General features: G+C 42.8%; 1 protein-coding gene across 1 annotated transcript in view; it reads left to right on the forward strand.

Moving 5' to 3' along the window:
• Window positions 1-750: 750 nt before the first annotated feature.
• Window positions 751-18,648, forward strand: part of LOC120297778 (membrane-associated guanylate kinase, WW and PDZ domain-containing protein 2-like) — a gene marked incomplete at its 5' end in the record, with an annotated part of 114,952 nt that continues 97,054 nt past the window's right edge. Inside the window, one exon of the mRNA XM_039320797.1 lies at window positions 751-870. Within this exon, the coding sequence (XP_039176731.1) occupies window positions 751-870 (120 nt within the window). The remainder of the gene's footprint in view (window positions 871-18,648) is intronic.

The following is an 18,648-nucleotide window of genomic DNA, read 5'->3' on the forward strand; positions in this document are numbered from 1 at the left end:
TAAGGCTGCCTTTTGCAATTGACTAATAGCGAATTTGTCAATGCCAATGGTGCTCAAGTGGTACTCCAGTTGTTTTGGGATTGCACCCAAGGTGCCAATTATTATTATTATTATTATTATTATTATTATTATTATTATTATTATTATTATCATCATCATCATCATCATCATTATCATCAGTGAAGAACAGTGAAAGTCCCACTGAACATAGGATTTTGTTAGAAGTACTGAAAAATAAATCTTGATTGATGGCTTTCTTTCTTGTTTGCTGCTGTTCATTTTTTTATTGCTTCCTAATGAGTGGCTTCATTCTAGCAGTTTTCCAACACAGGAGAAAGAAATAAAATAAACATCCATATTTAGTGTTCATTGGTTAGAAAGCTGCACTAATGAAATGTGTCAGTTGACGACATTATGCAATGAACTGAACTGTGCGCAAATCATTTTGGGAGTCTGATGTACATGAAGCAAATCTGCGGTGGAGTGAAAAGAGGCAGCAGCCTAGAATCTCTACGTAGCCACAACTGAACTAAATCCAACCCCTCCCTTGAGTGCAGCTCACCCTTATCTAACTCTAAGCAATGCCAAGCATTAGTTGAGAAGATTCCTGTGCATAGACTGTTTAGCAATAAATCCGTTCAATTGGACCTTCACGTGTGGACCTGGTCTTGCAGTTTTTCGTGATCTGCTGCTCTTTGCTGCATGTAACAATCTGATTTTTCTTTCTTTCTTCTTTTTTTTTCAAAACAGGCACTACAAGGCCTCATAAGGAGGGGGAAGTTCCTGGGGTGGATTATATTTTCATCACTGTTGAAGATTTTATGGAACTGGAGAAAAGTGGTGCTCTTCTGGAAAGCGGAACCTATGAAGGTAAGGGCAGTCTTCCTGCAACCCCTACCTGGCAGTTTTGTGATGTTTCTCCCATTTTCGAGGTTTGCATTAGGACATCACATTAGAATGTGGCACAATATGCATTTTGTTACATTTGGAATAGAGGGCAGTGTTGGTAATTTCTTTCCTCAGTGAAGAGAGAAGGATAGATGATGACCATGATGACTATCATGGTGATGATGATCATCATCATGTTGTTGTTGATGATGATGATCATGGTGATGATGATCATGATCATGGTGATGATGATGATGATCATAGTGATAATGATGATGATCATGGTGATGATGATGATGTTCATGGTGATGATGATCATGACGGTCATGGTGTTCATGATGATGATTCTGATGATCTTGATAATAATCATTATAATCATCATTATAATCATGATCATCATTATGTTCATCATCATCATCATCACAATCATCATCATCATCATGACTGTTGTTCATGTCATGATGTTCATGTCATAATAATGACTGTTGTTCATGACTGAATGGATATCACCACCACCACCACCATGACCTTCATCATGATAATGATTGTAATGATGATCACGATAATGATTGTAATGATGATGATCATCTTCATCACAATCATCATCATCATCATCTTCATCACAATCATCATCACCATGATGATGACTATGATGAAGGTCATGATGGTGGTGGTGGTGATATCCATTCAGTCATGAACAACTCTTGGCAATTTTATGGGCCAGATCTCTCCACATCTTCTGATCTTGCTCGGCTTCTTTGAGTTTTTCTTGTTCTGGCTGGTGTCCGCTTTGATGGTGTCCAGCTACCATGTTCTTTGATGGCCTGCTTTCACTGGTAACTTCCAAACATAATTGCTTTCTCCGATGAGAAACAGAAATAGGCACATGTAATTAAAATCTGCCATTACACAACTTAATAAGAAGAATGAATGCTAAGATGAATTCATGCACCACTTGTAAAGTTAAGGTGTCAAGCGGATCCCCTTCATGATCTGTAATTGGCTGAAATTAGTTTCGAGTGGAAATATTTTGTATAATGAACTGGATTCCTTATTCATGAGAATCTTTCCAACAGAGGCTGTAATAGATGGGCATGTCAACCTCACAATGCACTCACACACATCTTCTTTCCCGTTATTAATTATCTCACACAAATTAATGTACTTCAGAAGCTGATGCAGCACTTTTAAAGTCAGGGGAAGGTGCTTTAATATGCTTTTTTCCTCAAAACTGAATGAAAAGTAGAAAGGAAAAAAAAAACCACCCAAGATATGGGAAACAGAGAGAAAAAAATGGCAGTGATATGTAGATTTTAAAATACCAGCTTAATAGATGTTCAGCAGGCAGTTTACTGAAGCCCTCAGGTTTATTGTCGATACATTTCTTCAACGCTCCTCAAAATCATTAATAAAAATGGAATTCGTGAGACATTAGTATATATCATGTTGACCTGGAATCGGAGTGGAACTTTAGAATGCATAAAATCTTTTTCTGGCTCAAAAAACCTTTCCTCTCCAAATGGCTAAAAATAAATAATCTATACTGGTACAATCAGGTTCAACACTACCATAGACGAAGTCTAAAAGTGTTAAGAAAGGGGATGAAAAAAAAGCTCATTCTTTGTGACTTGTCTTAGCATGTCTTCTTTGTTTCAGAACTTAGAAAGGGTAGATAGCTCAACCCTTCCTCTGAGCTGAAATGATACGATTGGGAGAGTTGCTTTAGCTCAAGAACGTCCCACTGTCAAGTTGAAGGATGTTCTTGGGAGCATCATAAAAATGAAGGTAGCAGCTGTGATCGTGTGATCAGAGTCCTTTCCCTTATGCACCAGACAGCTGTAAGAACTGTGGTAGCGCAGTGGTTAGAAGGCAGTATTGCAGGCAAACTCTGCCCACTGCCAGGAGTTCAATCCTGACCGGCTCAAGGTTGACTCAGCCTTCCAGCCTTCCGAGGTCGGTAAAATGAGGTCCCAGATTGTTGGGGGCCACAGGCTGGCACTGAAAACCGCTTAGAGAGGGCTGTAAAGCAGTATATAAGTTGAATTGCTATTGGTAAGTGCTGTGACACGTAACAAAGGGGGAAAGACTTCAATCCTGCAGTTGTGGCCACCATATTGATTTTACGGGAATGTGTGGGTGTGGGTCCAGGGTATCCAAAAAGCCATCTCATCCCATTCACACCAGCGGAAGACGCCTGCTACAGATCCCATTAGTTAAGGAATTCCAGCAGGTGGTTCAAGAAGAGCCTTTTCTCCGTCTGTCCCTATGGAACTCTCTACCACTGCAGATTAGATGTGCTCCTAGCCTCTGGCCTTCTGGAAGGGTATTAAAACTTGGTTTGGCTGGGTTGGCTTGTGTCCCCACGGGGAACTGCTTCCCTCCGGAGGCGGTTGACGTGGTAAAAAAACCCCTCATCCTCATGCTATTCTTCCCCTAGTCCAGGGGTATAATAATAATAATAATAATAATAATAATTAATAATAATAATAATAAAGTTGGAAGGGACCTTGGAGGTCGTCTAGTCCAACCCCCTGCTCAGGTAGGAAACCCTACACCATTTCGGACAAATGGCTGTCCAGTCTCTTCTTAAAAACTTCCAGTGTTGGAGCATTCACCTCTTCTGGAGGCAGGTTGTTCCACTGGTTAATTGTTCTAACTGTCAGGAAGTTTCTCATTAATTCTAAGGGTAGGCAACTTGGCTCTTTTATGACTCGTGGACTTCAACTCCCAGAATTCCTGAGCCAGCCATGCTGAGGGGAAGGGAGAGGTTTCTAAGCTGAGCCATGCTGGCTGAGGAATTCTGGGAGTTCAAGTCCACCAGTCATAAAGCGGCCTAGGCCTAGGCCAGGGGTAGGCAATCTTGGCTCTTTTATGACTCGTGGCCTTCAACTCCCAGAACTCCTGAGCCAGCCATGCTGAGGGGAAAGGGAGAGGTTTCCAAGCTGAGCCATGCTGGCTCAGGAATTCTGGGAGTTGAAGTCCACGAGTCATAAAAGAGCCAAGGTTGCCTACCCCTGCCCTAGTCATTTTTTTTCTACAGTTTTAAGTTTTTAATCTGCAGAGTTTGAGTATTTTAATTATTTTTCAATTTGTCTTTTTAGAATCTTTTATCAATAAACATCCCCACCCCATCCCACGGACATCCCCTGTCAGATCGTGACACAAGTCTTTTCAGTCCTAGGAGAGATAGACGTGCAAGGATGCAGGAAAACAAAAAGAGCTGTTTATCGGAAGATTGAAGTGTTTGTCAAAAGATGGCTTTTTTTTTTTCAGGAGTACTGTCTGATTTTCAATTGCTTCTTGAGAAAGACTTGATAGGTGTTTCAACACTTGAAGCATTTTCGCTCTAAGGAGCATTGGTTCTGGAACGCTTGACTTTTTGTCTTGCTGAGATTCTGCTTTTCGAACTGTACTCTGCCTTTTGCTTGGCCAATGATTTGAACGTTGTTTCAAATTATTGGCCAAGCAAATAATAATGTAATTTGTAATTTGAACCATTTCCTGCTTCTGTTGTAAAGACTTGACTCTCTATAGCAGAGGACCCCAACCTTTTGGGCACCACGGACCAGTTCCGTGGAGATAGGTTTGTCCACGGACCAGAGGGTATGTGGTTTTGTGTGCTGCCTGCATCCCGCGGATGGGGCTTTGCTTGTTTGTGTGGACCGGTTGCTGGCATGTCATGGCCCAGTACTGGTCCACAGACTGGGGGTTGGGGGACCCCTGATCTATAGGGCAAATGTAATTTTCTCTTGGGGTCCTTGGTGCCGTCTGCACTTGGTTGTTTCCTTACAGATGTTTCCGTATCAAATGAAATTACCTAGCACTGAAATTACCTAGCCTTCATTACCCTAGCATTGATGATGTTACCGAGTTTGGTAATGAAACGTCTGCAAGAAAACAACCAAGCTCAGAGGGCACCAAGGGATCTCTACAATAGAGCCACAGTTCACCATGTGCTATAAACATTCTCTCCCAGTTTTCTCTGCAATATTGGCTCACTAAACATTTTTCGTGGTATTTCTTCAAAGTGTCATTCAGAGCTCCCCATTGTTGTCCTAGTTCAGGGAATCACAGCAGAATTGTATGGAACTTCCATTCATTAGAAAGGCTTTCTTTGGAAATGTGGTACAGCCAATATTCAAAATAAAAACTGAATGGACAATGAAAGGAACGGGCCTGCAGATATCTACTAATCCTGTAAGATCCAATCTGAGTCGGTCACCAGAACCAAAGGTTTATTCTCCCTAGCTTTTGATGCTTTTTGTGCTGGAGCACATCCTCAAGGAACTCAATTCATTTCTTCACTTCTCTGGATGTTTTTGTCTCTGCTCGGCCAACAAATGTAGTAGCTGTGAAATTAAATGCATGTCCTTGTTCCTTGTAGTGGGAGGCTACAAATCGGTTCAGGTCTCCTTGTCTAACCACTGGCTTGTACTCTCACAATCTGGTGGTTAGCTTCTTGCCCGTCTGTCTGTCTACAAACCTTGTGTAGGGATCATTTTTCCAGAATCCAATCAACTAGTCAAAGCGCCTGTTGTATTTGTGTTCTCGTTATTTCTTTAGTATTTCTTCATTTCTCTGGCTGGTTTTGTCCCTGCTCGGCCAACAAATGTAGTAGCTGTGAAATTAAATGCATGTCCTTGTTCCTTGTAGTGGGAGGCTACAAATCGGTTCAGGTCTCTTGTCTAACCACTGGCCCACACTCTCGCAATCTGGTGGTTAGCTTCTTCCCCGTCTGTCTGTCTACAAATCTTGTGTAGGGGTCATTTTCCCAGAAGCCAATCAACTAGTCAAGGCGCCTCTTGTATTTCTGTTCTCGTTATTTGTATTCTCTGTTGAATGTGAACCTCTCACGACAGAGAATGCCTTGCAGCCAGACATGAATGTCAAACCGGCCTTTTACAGTCACAACGCCACAACCTTGTCACTGGTGTTTATTAATACATGGTTTCTGGTCGGCAAAATTCCTCCATCGTGCTGATTCTAGGTTGCTAATATCATCACCACTGCGGTAACATTGCGTTGTTTTTTTTAATCCTTACCCTTTCCTGTAATTCTGATTTGATTTGATGTTGAAAATGGCACTCAGAATATGTGTCATTTTAAACAAAAGCGTTCACTTTTTTTTGTTTTTTTGGAGACAATGTTTTTACTTCCATAGTATTATTTTGCCAATAACAGGAAGAAAATGGCTTTAGCAATTATTTTTCATACTTAGTTGCAAATGCCAGGTAAAGTATTTATAATATGTGTCAACAACTCTGTTATAGGTAAATATGTTATGGGTAAATAAACCACTTTCCATCTATCTCTTGATATACAGTATTGGAATAACCTTTTGCTGCCCTCTGATATAATTATCCCATGATACCAAAACAAAAAAATAATTGCCGTTCGTGAGATGCTAGAAACCTTTGCTTTGCACTGCCGGCTGGCATTCAGGGAAATATGGCTTTAAAACCTCTAGAAGTCTTTGTTAGATTAGACTACAGTAGTTAATATCTCAATTAAGAAACAGTTGTTAACCTGAACTGTTAGGATTTCAGAAAGAAAAAGGAAAAAAGAGAAAGGAGAAAAAAAACATTTTCACCATCTTCGGTCTCTTAAATCTGAGGTCCCCAACCTTTTGGGCACCAGGGACCAGTTGCGTGGAGAGAGGTTTTTCCACGGACCTGAGAGTTCGTGATTTTGTGTGCTGCCTGCATCCCACGGATGGGGCATCGCTTGTTTGTGTTGATGGCATGCCGTGGCCCGGTACCGGTCTGCGGCAGGTAGAAAATGCCATTAAGGGAGATGGAAAAATACTATAAACGACATTTTAATTAACAGAGGTGATGTTTTGAAAGCATTCACTAATATTATAAACTGGCTGAGTGTGATGACCTGTGTGCAATTCTGTGAAGAAACATTTTTACAAAACGTGCCAACCGAAAGTCACAAATGGTGTAAGATATGACGCGTGTAGGGGAGTGTGGTTTTCTGCACATTGTATCAACTTCCCTTTTCCTACGCGTGTGGTCTCAAGATATGAACTTCTCTCTTTTAGTATGGTAAAGGTCAATAAGAAGTCATCCCTTGGGTAAAAGCGTGGGTGACAAGATGTATAAAAATGACACCCTGGGAGTAACTCAGGGTTCAGAATTTGTCATATGAATACTCTGAACCTTTGCGCAAATAAAACCTGTTTTCTCCAACCCTTCATGGTCTTGTCTTCTGATGTAAGTATCGTGGTTTTTCCACTACCGGTCCACAGCCCGGGGGTTGAGGACCCCTGTCTTAAATGATTGAACACGGGCTTGTTTCTTTGTCCATCTTATTTAATTTTTCACATGGTTGCAGAATCTGCTGCAACTTTTCATATATGGCGTACTTCAGTTTAGAACAGAGAAGCATAGGGCTGGAAGGGACCTCGGGGGTCTTCTAGTCCAACCCCCTGCTCGTGGCAGGAGACCTTATACTATCCCAGTCAAATGGTTGTCCTTTTTTTTTAAAAAAAAAAAAAGCCCTCTTGTCAAGCTTGGAAGAATTCTTACGCTGTTTTATCTATTCCTGCTTCTTAGCTTGCCTACAGACTCAGGGGGAGGGGAGGGGTGAATGAAATGCAGGCTTCAGATATTGATCTGCCCATCCGTGAGAGTCAAGGTCTCTCAAAAGTTGTTTACTGAGAATGAAAGACATTCTCTCATAACAAGGGCCTAACGCTTAATTGGACAATGTGACCTGTGTGATTAAAGCAGGGAGATCTTCAAACTTGGCCCTTTTGTGACTTGTGGACTTCAACTCCCAGAATTCCTCAGCCAGGCACGCTGAGGGGAAAGGGAGAGGTTTCCAAGCTGAGCCATGCTGGCTGAGGAATTCTGGGAGTTGAAGTCCACAGATCTTAAAGTTGTCAAGATTGAAAAACTGTGCTAGACCAGGGGTCTTCAAACTTGGCCCTTTTATGACTTGTGGACTTCAACTCCCAGAATTCCTCAGCCAGGTAGGCTGGCTGAGGAATTCTGGGAGTTGAAGTCCACAAGTCATAAAAGGGCCAAATCTGAAGAATCCCTGGATTAAAGGGAGGGAAACTTCTAGGCTTTTAATATACTGATTTGGGCACCAATTAACTAGAGATGGTTTAGTGTCCAGGTTCTGACTGACAAACCCAATGAAGTCAGCACAGCTGAGACGAAATACTTGTTAAGTGAATTATGCCCCATTTTATGACGTTTCTTGCTACATTTGTTAAGTGAATCACTGTGGTGATTAAGTTAGTGTTTCTCCCATCGCCTCTGCTTGTCAGAACCTCACAAACGGGGATCACACAATCCCAGGGACACTGCGACCGTCATAAATATGAGTCAGTTGCCAAGCATCTGAATTTTGATCACGTGACCACAATGGTCGTTAAGTGTGAAAAACGGTCATAAGTCGCTTTTCTCAGCGCCGTTGTAACTTTGAATGGTCACTAAATGAATTGTTGTGAGTCAAGGACTTCCTGTATTTCTAGTTGTTTGAAGATGTTTAAAAGCTGAAACTACTCAGAGTAGTTTTGGTATTCGTATTTCTTTATGATGGAAGGTTCTACTCATCAAGTTAGAATTTTCTTGTGAGGTAACATTGGCAAGTCTGATCATTTTTAATGGGGTAAAACACGTCTTCTTCAGAAATTATTCTTACAGATTTCTAACTTCTTTAAAAATGTGACACCTTTTCTTCTTTTGAACCTAAGGAAATAGATTGCAAAAATTAATAACTTGAATGCCAAGATATAAACATTGAATTAGTATTCAGCGAAGTTTGAAAATGTGCCTTCAAGATTCGAGTGGTCTTAAATTAGACGCAGCCACCACTTAAGCCCTATTCATGAATATTTTGATCAGGAAATGTATGGCTCCAGCATACAAATACTTTAATTATGAGGATTACTAAAAAAAAAAAAACAGTACAGTGTTCCTTTTAGCTAAACACCACATTAAAATGTAATGCTGTATAAGTCCTTAAGGAAATCAATGGCATTGCATGCAGAAATCCATTGGCTAATTCTGAGTTCCAGTTTAGCAAGTCTGCATTCAAAGGTGGAATGAAAGTTGGAAAGCAATGGAGGTTCTTTAGAAAGTTAATTTAGATATTTTTGTTTTACTTCCTTCTGTCAACCCTGCTAACGTCGGATGTTTTTGCTTTGGCAACAGAGGTGCAACCATTTTCTTCTTACATTTTACTTTTAGAGTTAGATGATGCTGGGGGGGGAGAGGAATGTGCATAAGAGTTTAGATAGACATAATAATACTGGACTTAGTGCGTGAACCAAGGTTAATGAAATAAGAGATGATAAGAATTGGCGGTCTGGAGAACTGGAGGGAAAGCCTGCATTTCAAACTAATTGGAGAACATGATTTATGACTGTTAATTGGAGGAGAATTGTGCTTTGATACTATGTGCTCAGGGGAGGGGAATCCAGTTTTTGGCTTCAACCATGTTAATGCCGATGCTATGCTATTCCAATAAAGTTTCTTTAAGGTAAACAATGCCTGGAAGTTTTTTGAAGAGTTTCATCTGTCGGAACCATGACATTAAGCCAAAAAGTGGATTGGTTCAGGGGTTGCCAGGGCATATGGATCTCAGATGGCTGTAACAGTGTTGTCAAAACTCTTTATGCATGCAACACTGTCAGGCACAAAAGACCAGGTCCACACATGAAGGTTCAATTAAACTGATTTATTGCTAAACGTCTATGCACAGGAATCTTCTCAACAAATGATCAGCACCTGATTAGACTTAGATAAGGACCAACAGCACTCAAGAGGGGTTGTGTTTAGCTCTCCTCTGACTACGTAGGGATTCTAGGCTGATTCCCCTTCTCATTCCACCTCTAGGATCTGCTATCTCTTCCCCTACAACAGTACACCACAAAGGGTAGGACTTTCATTGTTATGGCTACGATTTTGTCTTTTTTGACTCTCCCTGACACCCCTGCATTGTTAGTGAAATTGTCTGAAGAAAGTTTGGTTTTGTGCTGCCCGGCCCCCACACACATGCACACACACGCACACACACTCACAAAGCAAAGAGTTCAAGGTTTTTATTCAAACTCCCCAGCAGGTTTCCAAGTAGAATACACAGTGAGAGGGTCCGATTACCAAAGACAGCAGGACAAGAGTCACTAGACAGAAATCCAGTCCAAACGGAACACAAACGGAGTCCAAAGGTTAGTCCAAAGTCAAGAAGCCAAGTCATGATACCAAGTCACAGATCAGGATACATGGAACACACAACACGACATTGGACACGTCGTCCCAGCAACGTCCACTTGCAGAATGGGATTTTAATAGGCGACGCTGGTGCAACTCTTCCAGATAGGCGAGATTGCCTCCTCGCGTGTAGCCTGACTGACCAGCATTACATCTGTCTCCTCTCTGCCCTGCTCATCCTGATCCGGGAGGAAGTGTGGGCTCTACCTCCACCTCATCACTAACTGTCAGCAGCTGCTCCCAATCCTTGCCTGGAGCCTCCGAGCTAACTCGCTGCAACTGCAGCTCTTTCAGTTCGAGCCCAGCTGTTGGTCATCTGATTAACCCAACTGTGGCTGTTCCGTCAGTCCAGAGCCCTCCAATCCCTGATCCAAGCCACCATGCAGCTCTGTGCTTTCTTCTCCCGACTCATTTCAAGAAGTGGGATCAAGAAGTGGACCCATGACATGTTAAGTCCAGTGTCCGTTGCCTGCTTCTGTATGATACCCCTCTCTCTTAAGATTTGGATGTAACAAGGCCTACACTTTTTCCATTTTGGATCTATCCGTGAGAATTATGCAACAGTTTTGTTATTTTCAAATGAGTCAAGAGAGAAATGGGAAACTCTCTCCTTTTTTAAGGAGAAAAAGGAGAGGGTTGCAGAATACCCTGTAATCCTGTTTTTCGAAAGATTTATCAGCACCTGAAGAATAAGCCCTACAAGGATGTGTTATATTTATCCCTTTGGCCCTGAGGGTTCTTTCTCATTAACTGACATGATTATGTTAATCTGAAAGATTAAAAGATTCATAAGTGTTGGCATTTCTTCCCACGTTGTTTACTTGTAGTTTATACAAAAGAGGGAGTTGCTTTGGCAATGGTAGAACTGGCCTACAGTTCTTTACAGACTTTTGCAGTTTGATCATCATTCTGGCTAAGATAATTCATGAAGCAGAAGTTTGCCAAATTATATTAAACCAGGGTTCTCTTGTATTCGCACCACTGTGGCCAGTTAGGACCAATCAGTTCTTTAGGATATTGTAGGAAAAGAAGTAGCAGAGCCATGACCTCAGAGAGCAAAAGGGACAGTGCCAATGGACTCGGAGTGTTTGGGAATGGTTAGGACAGAAATGACTTCTCTAGCCTTCCCTATCTATGTTTCCATGTAAAATACATGGAAAAATCCCATTGGAGGAAAATTCCATGAGTGTTAGGGTTAGGCAACCCTGAATTCAGAGAGGAAAATGGACATCGCCAACAAATTCAGTGTGCTTGGGTATGGTTAGGAGAGCACTGACTTTTCTATCCTGCCCTATCTATGTTTCCTGGTAAAATACACGGGAAAATCCCATTGGAGGAAAATTCCACTTAGGTTAGGGTTAGGTCACCATGACCTCGGACAGGAAAATGGACAGTGAGAATGGAATCGGAGTGTCTGGTTATGGTTAGGAGGGCATTGACTTTTCTAGCCAGCCCTATCTATGTGTCCTGGTAAAATACATGGGAAAATCCCATTGGAGGAAAATTCCACTTAGGGTTAGGGTTAGGTCACCCTGAACTCAAAGAGAAAAATGGACATCGCCAACCAATTCAGAGTGCTTGGGTATGGTTAGGAGGGCACTGACTTTTCTAGCCTGCCCTATCTATGTGTCCAGGTAAAATACATGGAAAAATCCCATTGGAGAAAAATTCCACTTAGAGTTAGGGTTAGGTCACCATGACCTCGGACAGGAAAATGGACAGTGAGAATGGAATCGGAGTGTCTGGTTATGGTTAGGAGGGCACTGACTTTTCTAGCCTGCCCTATCTATGTTTCGAGGTAAAATACATGGGAAAATCCCATTGGAGGAAAATTCCATTAGGGTTAGGGTTAGGTCACCCTGAACTCATAGAGAAAAATGGACATCGCCAACCAATTCAGAGTGCTTGGGTATGGTTAGGAGGGCATTGACTTTTCTAGCCTGCCCTATCTATGTGTCCAGGTAAAATACATGGAAAAATCCCATTGGAGGAAAATTCCACTTAGAGTTAGGGTTAGGTCACCATGACCTCGGACAGGAAAACGGACAGTAAGAATGGAATCGGAGTGCTTGGGTATGGTTAGGAGGGCATTGACTTTTCTAGCCTGCCCTATCTATGTGTCCAGGTAAAATACATGGGAAACTCCCACTGGAGGAAAATTCCATTAGGGGTTAGGGTTAGGTTACCAGGAACTCATAGAGAAAAATGGACATCGCCAACAATGTCGGAGTACTTGGGTATGGTTAGGAGGGCACTGATAGCCTGCCCTATCTATGTTTCCTGGTAAAATACATGGGAAAATCCCATTGGAGGAAAATTCCACTTAGGGTTAGGATTAGGTCACCCTGAACTCATAGAGAAAAATGGACATCACCAACCAATTCAGAGTGCTTGGGTATGGTTAGGAGGGCACTGACTTTTCTAGCCTGCCCTATCTATGTGTCCAGGAAAAATACCTGGAAAAATCCCATTGGAGGAAAATTCCACTTAGGGTTAGGCTTAGGTCACCATGACCTCGGACAGGAAAATGGACAGTGAGAATGGAATCGGAGTGTCTGGTTCTGGTTAGGAGGGCATTGACTTTTCTAGCCTGCCCTATCTATGTGTCCAGGTAAAATACATGGGAAACTCCCACTAGAGGAAAATTCCACTTAGGGTTAGGGTTAGGTCACCCTGAACTCATAGAGAAAAATGGACATCGCCAACCAATTCAGTGCTTGGGTATGGTTGGGTATGGTTAGGAGGGCACTGACTTTTCTAGCCTGCCCTATCTATGTGTCCAGGTAAAATACATGGGAAACTCCCACTAGAGGAAAATTCCACTTAGGGTTAGGGTTAGGTCACCCTGAACTCAAAGAGAAAAATGGACATCGCCAACCAATTCAGAGTGTTTGGGTATGGTTAGGAGGGCACTGACTTTTCTAGCCTGCCCTATCTATGTGTCCAGGTAAAATACATGGAAAAATCCCATTGGAGAAAAAATTCCACTTAGAGTTAGGGTTAGGTCACCATGACCTCGGACAGGAAAATGGACAGTGAGAATGGAATCGGAGTGTCTGGTTATGGTTAGGAGGGCATTGACTTTTCTAGCCTGCCCTATCTATGTTTCGAGGTAAAATACATGGGAAAATCCCATTGGAGGAAAATTCCACTTAGGGTTAGGGTTAGGTCACCCTGAACTCATAGAGAAAAATGGACATCGCCAACCAATTCAGAGTGCTTGGGTATGGTTAGGAGGGCACTGACTTTTCTAGCCTGCCCTATCTATGTGTCCAGGTAAAATACATGGAAAAATCCCATTGGAGGAAAATTCCACTTAGAGTTAGGGTTAGGTCACCATGACCTCGGACAGGAAAATGGACAGTAAGAATGGAATCGGAGTGCTTGGGTATGGTTAGGAGGGCATTGACTTTTCTAGCCTGCCCTATCTATGTGTCCAGGTAAAATACATGGGAAACTCCCACTGGAGGAAAATTCCATTAGGGGTTAGGGTTAGGTTACCAGGAACTCATAGAGAAAAATGGACATCGCCAACAATGTCGGAGTACTTGGGTATGGTTAGGAGGGCACTGATAGCCTGCCCTATCTATGTTTCCTGGTAAAATACATGGGAAAATCCCATTGGAGGAAAATTCCACTTAGGGTTAGGATTAGGTCACCCTGAACTCATAGAGAAAAATGGACATCACCAACCAATTCAGAGTGCTTGGGTATGGTTAGGAGGGCACTGACTTTTCTAGCCTGCCCTATCTATGTGTCCAGGAAAAATACCTGGAAAAATCCCATTGGAGGAAAATTCCACTTAGGGTTAGGCTTAGGTCACCATGACCTCGGACAGGAAAATGGACAGTGAGAATGGAATCGGAGTGTCTGGTTATGGTTAGGAGGGCATTGACTTTTCTAGCCTGCCCTATCTATGTGTCCAGGTAAAATACATGGGAAAATCCCATTGGAGGAAAATTCCACTTAGGGTTAGGCTTAGGTCACCCTGAACTCATAGAGCAAAATGGACATCACCAACAAATTCGGAGTGCTTGGGTATGGTTAGGAGGGCACTGACTTTTCTAGCCTGCCCTATCTATGTGTCCAGGTAAAATACATGGGAAACTCCCACTAGAGGAAAATTCCATTAGGGGTTAGGGTTAGGTTACCAGGAACTCATAGAGAAAAATGGACATCGCCAACAATGTCGGAGTACTTGGGTATGGTTAGGAGGGCACTGACTTTTCTAGCCTGCCCTATCTATGTTTCCTGGTAAAATGCATGGCAAAATCCCATTGGAGGAAAATTCCACTTAGGGTTAGGGTTAGGTCACCCTGAACTCATAGAGAAAAATGGACATCGCCAACCAATTCAGAGTGCTTGGGTATGGTTAGGAGGGCACTGACTTTTCTAGCCTGCCCTATCTATGTGTCCAGGTAAAATACATGGAAAAATCCCATTGGAGGAAAATTCCACTTAGGGTTAGGCTTAGGTCACCATGACCTCGGACAGGAAAATGGACAGTAAGAATGGAATCGGAGTGTCTGGTTATGGTTAGGAGGGCATTGACCTTTCTAGCCTGCCCTATCTATGTGTCCAGGTAAAATACATGGGAAACTCCCACTGGAGAAAAATTCCATTAGGGGTTAGGGTTAGGTTACCAGGAACTCATAGAGAAAAATGGACATCGCCAACAATGTCGGAGTACTTGGGTATGGTTAGGAGGGCACTGACTTTTCTAGCCTGCCCTATCTATGTGTCCAGGTAAAATACATGGAAAAATCCCATTGGAGAAAAATTCCACTTAGAGTTAGGGTTAGGTCACCATGACCTCGGACAGGAAAACGGACAGTGAGAATGGAATCGGAGTGTCTGGTTATGGTTAGGAGGTCACTGACTTTTCTAGCCTGCCCTATCTATGTTTCGAGGTAAAATACATGGGAAAATCCCATTGGAGGAAAATTCCATTAGGGTTAGGTCACCCTGAACTCATAGAGAAAAATGGACATCGCCAACCAATTCAGAGTGCTTGGGTATGGTTAGGAGGGCACTGACTTTTCTAGCCAGCCCTATCTATGTGTCCAGGTAAAATACATGGAAAAATCCCAGTGGAGGAAAATTCCACTTAGAGTTAGGGTTAGGTCACCATGACCTCGGACAGGAAAATGGACAGTAAGAATGGAATCGGAGTGTCTGGTTATAGTTAGGAGGGCATTGACTTTTCTAGCCTGCCCTATCTATGTCTCCAGGTAAAATACATGGGAAACTCCCACTGGAGGAAAATTCCATTAGGGGTTAGGGTTAGGTTACCAGGAACTCATAGAGAAAAATGGACATCGCCAACAATGTCGGAGTACTTGGGTATGGTTAGGAGGGCACTGACTTTTCTAGCCTGCCCTATCTATGTGTCCAGGTAAAATACATGGGAAAATCCCATTGGAGGAAAATTCCACTTAGGGTTAGGCTTAGGTCACCCTGAACTCATAGAGCAAAATGGACATCATCAACAAATTCGGAGTGCTTAGGTATGGTTAGGAGGGCACTGACTTTTCTAGCCTGCCCTATCTATGTGTCCAGGTAAAATACATGGGAAACTCCCACTGGAGGAAAATTCCATTAGGGGTTAGGGTTAGGTTACCAGGAACTCATAGAGAAAAATGGACATCGCCAACAATGTCGGAGTACTTGGGTATGGTTAGGAGGGCACTGACTTTTCTAGCCTGCCCTATCTATGTTTCCTGGTAAAATGCATGGGAAAATCCCATTGGAGGAAAATTCCACTTAGGGTTAGGGTTAGGTCACCCTGAACTCATAGGGAAAAATGGACATCACCAACCAATTCGGAGTGCTTGGGTATGGTTAAGAGGGCACTGACTATTCTAGCCTGCCCTATCTATGTGTCCAGGTAAAATACATGGAAAAATCCCATTGGAGGAAAATTCCACTTAGGGTTAGGCTTAGGTCACCATGACCTCGGACAGGAAAATGGACAGTGAGAATGGAATCGGAGTGTCTGGTTATGGTTAGGAGGGCATTGACCTTTCTAGCCTGCCCTATCTATGTGTCCAGGTAAAATACATGGGAAACTCCCACTGGAGGAAAATTCCATTAGGGGTTAGGGTTAGGTTACCAGGAACTCATAGGGAAAAATGGACATCACCAACCAATTCGGAGTGCTTGGGTATGGTTAAGAGGGCACTGACTATTCTAGCCTGCCCTATCTATGTGTCCAGGTAAAATACATGGAAAAATCCCATTGGAGGAAAATTCCACTTAGGGTTAGGGTTAGGTCACCATGACCTCGGACAGGAAAATGGACAGTGAGAATGGAATCGGAGTGTCTGGTTATGGTTAGGAGGGCATTGACTTTTCTAGCCAGCCCTATCTATGTGTCCTGGTAAAATACATGGGAAAATCCCATTGGAGAAAAATTCCAGTTAGAGTTAGGGTTAGGTCACCATGACCTCGGACAGGAAAATGGACAGTGAGAATGGAATGGGAGTGTCTGGTTATGGTTAGGAGGGCATTGACTTTTCTAGCCTGCCCTATCTATGTTTCGAGGTAAAATACATGGGAAAATCCCATTGGAGGAAAATTCCACTTAGGGTTAGGGTTAGGTCACCCTGAACTCATAGAGAAAAATGGACATCGCCAACCAATTCAGAGTGCTTGGGTATGGTTAGGAGGGCATTGACTTTTCTAGCCTGCCCTATCTATGTGTCCAGGTAAAATACATGGAAAAATCCCATTGGAGGAAAATTCCACTTAGGTTAGGGTTAGGTCACCATGACCTCGGACAGGAAAATGGACAGTAAGAATGGAATCGGAGTGTCTGGTTATGGTTAGGAGGGCATTGACTTTTCTAGCCTGCCCTATCTATGTGTCCAGGTAAAATACATGGGAAACTCCCACTGGAGGAAAATTCCATTAGGGGTTAGGGTTAGGTTACCAGGAACTCATAGAGAAAAATGGACATCGCCAACAATGTCGGAGTACTTGGGTATGGTTAGGAGGGCACTGACTTTTCTAGCCTGCCCTATCTATGTGTCCAGGTAAAATACATGGGAAAATCCCATTGGAGGAAAATTCCACTTAGGGTTAGGCACCCTGAACTCATAGGCAAAATGGCACAACAATTCGGAGTGCTTAATGGTTAGGAGGGCACTGACTTTTCTAGCCTGCCCTATCTATGTGTCCAGGTAAAATACATGGGAAATCCCATTGGAGGAAAATTCCATTAGGGTTAGGGTTATCAAACTCATAGAGAAAATGGACATCGGAGTGCTTGGGTATGGTTAGGAGGGCACTGACTTTTCTAGCCTGCCCTATCTATGTGTCCAGGTAAAATACATGGGAAACTCCCACTGGAGGAAAATTCCATTAGGGGTTAGGGTTAGGTTACCAGGAACTCATAGAGGGAAAAATGGACATCACCAACCAATTCCCATTGGAGGAAAATGCTTGGGTATGGTGCTAAAGAGGGCACTGACTTTTCTAGCCTGCCCTATCTATGTGTCCAGGTAAAATACATGGAAAAATCCCATTGGAGGAAAATTCCACTTAGGGTTAGGCTTAGGTCACCATGACCTCGGACAGGAAAATGGACAGTGAGAATGGAATCGGAGTGTCTGGTTATGGTTAGGAGGGCATTGACCTTTCTAGCCTGCCCTATCTATGTGTCCAGGTAAAATACATGGGAAACTCCCACTGGAGGAAAATTCCATTAGGGGTTAGGGTTAGGTTACCAGGAACTCATAGGGAAAAATGGACATCACCAACCAATTCGGAGTGCTTGGGTATGGTTAAGAGGGCACTGACTATTCTAGCCTGCCCTATCTATGTGTCCAGGTAAAATACATGGAAAAATCCCATTGGAGGAAAATTCCACTTAGGGTTAGGGTTAGGTCACCATGACCTCGGACAGGAAAATGGACAGTGAGAATGGAATCGGAGTGTCTGGTTATGGTTAGGAGGGCATTGACTTTTCTAGCCAGCCCTATCTATGTGTCCTGGTAAAATACATGGGAAAATCCCATTGGAGAAAAATTCCAGTTAGAGTTAGGGTTAGGTCACCATGACCTCGGACAGGAAAATGGACAGTGAGAATGGAATGGGAGTGTCTGGTTATGGTTAGGAGGGCATTGACTTTTCTAGCCTGCCCTATCTATGTTTCGAGGTAAAATACATGGGAAAATCCCATTGGAGGAAAATTCCACTTAGGGTTAGGGTTAGGTCACCCTGAACTCATAGAGAAAAATGGACATCGCCAACCAATTCAGAGTGCTTGGGTATGGTTAGGAGGGCACTGACTTTTCTAGCCTGCCCTATCTATGTGTCCAGGTAAAATACATGGAAAAATCCCATTGGAGGAAAATTCCACTTAGAGTTAGGGTTAGGTCACCATGACCTCGGACAGGAAAATGGACAGTAAGAATGGAATCGGAGTGTCTGGTTATGGTTAGGAGGGCATTGACTTTTCTAGCCTGCCCTATCTATGTGTCCAGGTAAAATACATGGGAAACTCCCACTGGAGGAAAATTCCATTAGG

Source organism: Crotalus tigris, unplaced genomic scaffold (assembly GCF_016545835.1).
Source record: "Crotalus tigris isolate CLP2741 ecotype Arizona unplaced genomic scaffold, ASM1654583v1 scf7180000023688.209331, whole genome shotgun sequence".
Lineage (NCBI taxonomy): Eukaryota > Metazoa > Chordata > Lepidosauria > Squamata > Viperidae > Crotalus > Crotalus tigris.